The sequence below is a fragment of the Buceros rhinoceros genome, unplaced genomic scaffold, assembly GCF_000710305.1.
Source record: "Buceros rhinoceros silvestris isolate BGI_N320 unplaced genomic scaffold, ASM71030v1 scaffold19293, whole genome shotgun sequence".
NCBI lineage: Eukaryota > Metazoa > Chordata > Aves > Bucerotiformes > Bucerotidae > Buceros > Buceros rhinoceros.
In genome coordinates this window covers 1-1,773 of record NW_010402031.1, presented here as the reverse complement: position 1 = coordinate 1,773, position 1,773 = coordinate 1, and the positions used below count along the sequence as shown (strand labels likewise).

Genomic DNA, 1,773 nt, shown 5'->3' with positions numbered 1-1,773 from the left:
GACCATGGCACGGCAGACGCAGAAAGCCGGCCGAAAAGCGATGGCATCTCCCAGGTTTCTCGGTCGGCTGGCAGGACCGCGCCTGCTGCGGGATCCCCTGGAAGGAGCCCGCTGCCCTCGCTCCGAGCTCCCCGCCGCCGCGGAGGGACGGGCTGCGCGCCCCCGCACAAACCGCCCGGAGACTGCCGACGTGCCCGATAGAAAATTTATTGATCTCTCTTCGTTTGGAAAAAGGAAGCAAACGAGGAGCAGGGACAGGAAGAGGCAAGGAGTATTTCGATTACTTTTTTTTTTTTTGTAAGAAATCCGGTAAACAAAACTAAAACGTTTCTTCATCTGATATGTCAAAACATGTTTCACAGTAAAATTCACAAACCAATTTACATAAGTTTACAGCTTTAAGAAAAAACAAGACACACAACTTACTATAAATAAAAGAAATGCGTTTGCGACCCGCACAGCTCTCTCCTACCTCCTCTTTTTTTAAAGGAACAAACCCCCTAAAGTTAAAAAAACGTGAAAGATACAGATTCTGGATGGAAACCAAGCGAGGCTCTGTACGGTGGGATGAACAAAACATTCAAGAAACGACAACGATAATGTGAACAACTGAGTTTAAAAACAAAAGCCCGCCGGGTTGTGGGTGTTTGGGGTTTTTTTTAATGTCATTTCAACGCTAGAAATCAAACTGGGAGATGCAAGATTTTAAAAAAACTTTTAAGTGAATAAACCAGTGCCCAACCTAGAAAAAAAAACAAAACCAAAACAAAACAGTAAAGTTGCCGTGGTTTGAAAACTCCACAGCGGCTTCTAGGAGGCAGGAGTTGTGCTCTATTAAAATAACACCTTGCTCAAATTTGTGTGTGTGTGAAAAAAAAAAAAGAAAAAAAGGACACAACTAACAGATTTCCTTTTTAAAATTTCTCCAAAGTTAGTATTAAGTCTGCTAAGCCGAACAACACTGTCGTACGTCCCGATGTAGTCAGGGAGCGGTAGTGGGGTTATGGATTGAGATGGGGAGCCATTCGGAGCGGCCAAGTTTATATGTGAGTTAGTGGTACGGTACCATTCACGCCAGTCCCAGCGCTCTGGTAGTGCTGGTGGACGCTGTGTAATCTGCTGCCCTGCAGGGCCGAAGGGTCTGTGGCATCCCCCCCGGGGGGCAGGTACATGCTGATCATATCCCGCAGGTCTCCCAGGCAGGCCCTCTGCGAGTGGGACGTGATGGCAGGAGGCGGCGAGCTGGGCTCGGATTTCACCACCGAGCCCATGGAGCCCAGGCTCATGGCCGTGGAGGGCTGCTGGCCGTAGGCGGCGGGGGACATGCTGTAGGTGGAGGCGGCGTTCATGTAGGTCTGGGCCGTGGACATCATGGGGCTGTACTGCAGGCCCGTCATGTCGTAGCGGTGCATCTGCTGCAGCTGGGGGCTGTTCATGCCCGGGTGCTGGCTGTAGCCCAGCTGGTCTTGCATCAGTGAGTAAGCCCCGTTGGTCCAGCCATTCATGTGAGCATAAGTGTCAATCCTCTGCCCCACCCCGACGGGGCTGCTCACCGCGTTGCCCCCCCCCCGGGGCCAACAGATTGCCGGGCAGCGAGTATTTGTCCTTCTTCAACAAGGTCTTGGTCTTCCTTCGGGGCCGGTATTTGTAATCCGGATACTCCTTCATGTGCACAGCCCTCAGTCGCTTGGCCTCGTCGATGAAGGGCCGCTTCTCGGCGTCGCTCAGCAGCTTCCAGTCGGCCCCGAGGCGCTTGCTGATATCCGAGGTGTG

At 51.9% G+C, this 1,773-nt stretch overlaps 1 protein-coding gene across 1 annotated transcript; it reads right to left on the bottom strand.

The window, feature by feature from the left end:
* Positions 1 to 576: 576 nt before the first annotated feature.
* LOC104490254 (transcription factor SOX-3-like) lies at positions 577 to 1,767 on the bottom strand. The gene is given in 2 exon segments (XM_010132516.1): positions 577 to 1,566; positions 1,568 to 1,767. Coding segments are annotated over 2 exon segments (627 nt in total). The 5' UTR covers positions 1,669 to 1,767; the 3' UTR covers positions 577 to 1,040.
* Positions 1,768 to 1,773: the final 6 nt, after the last annotated feature.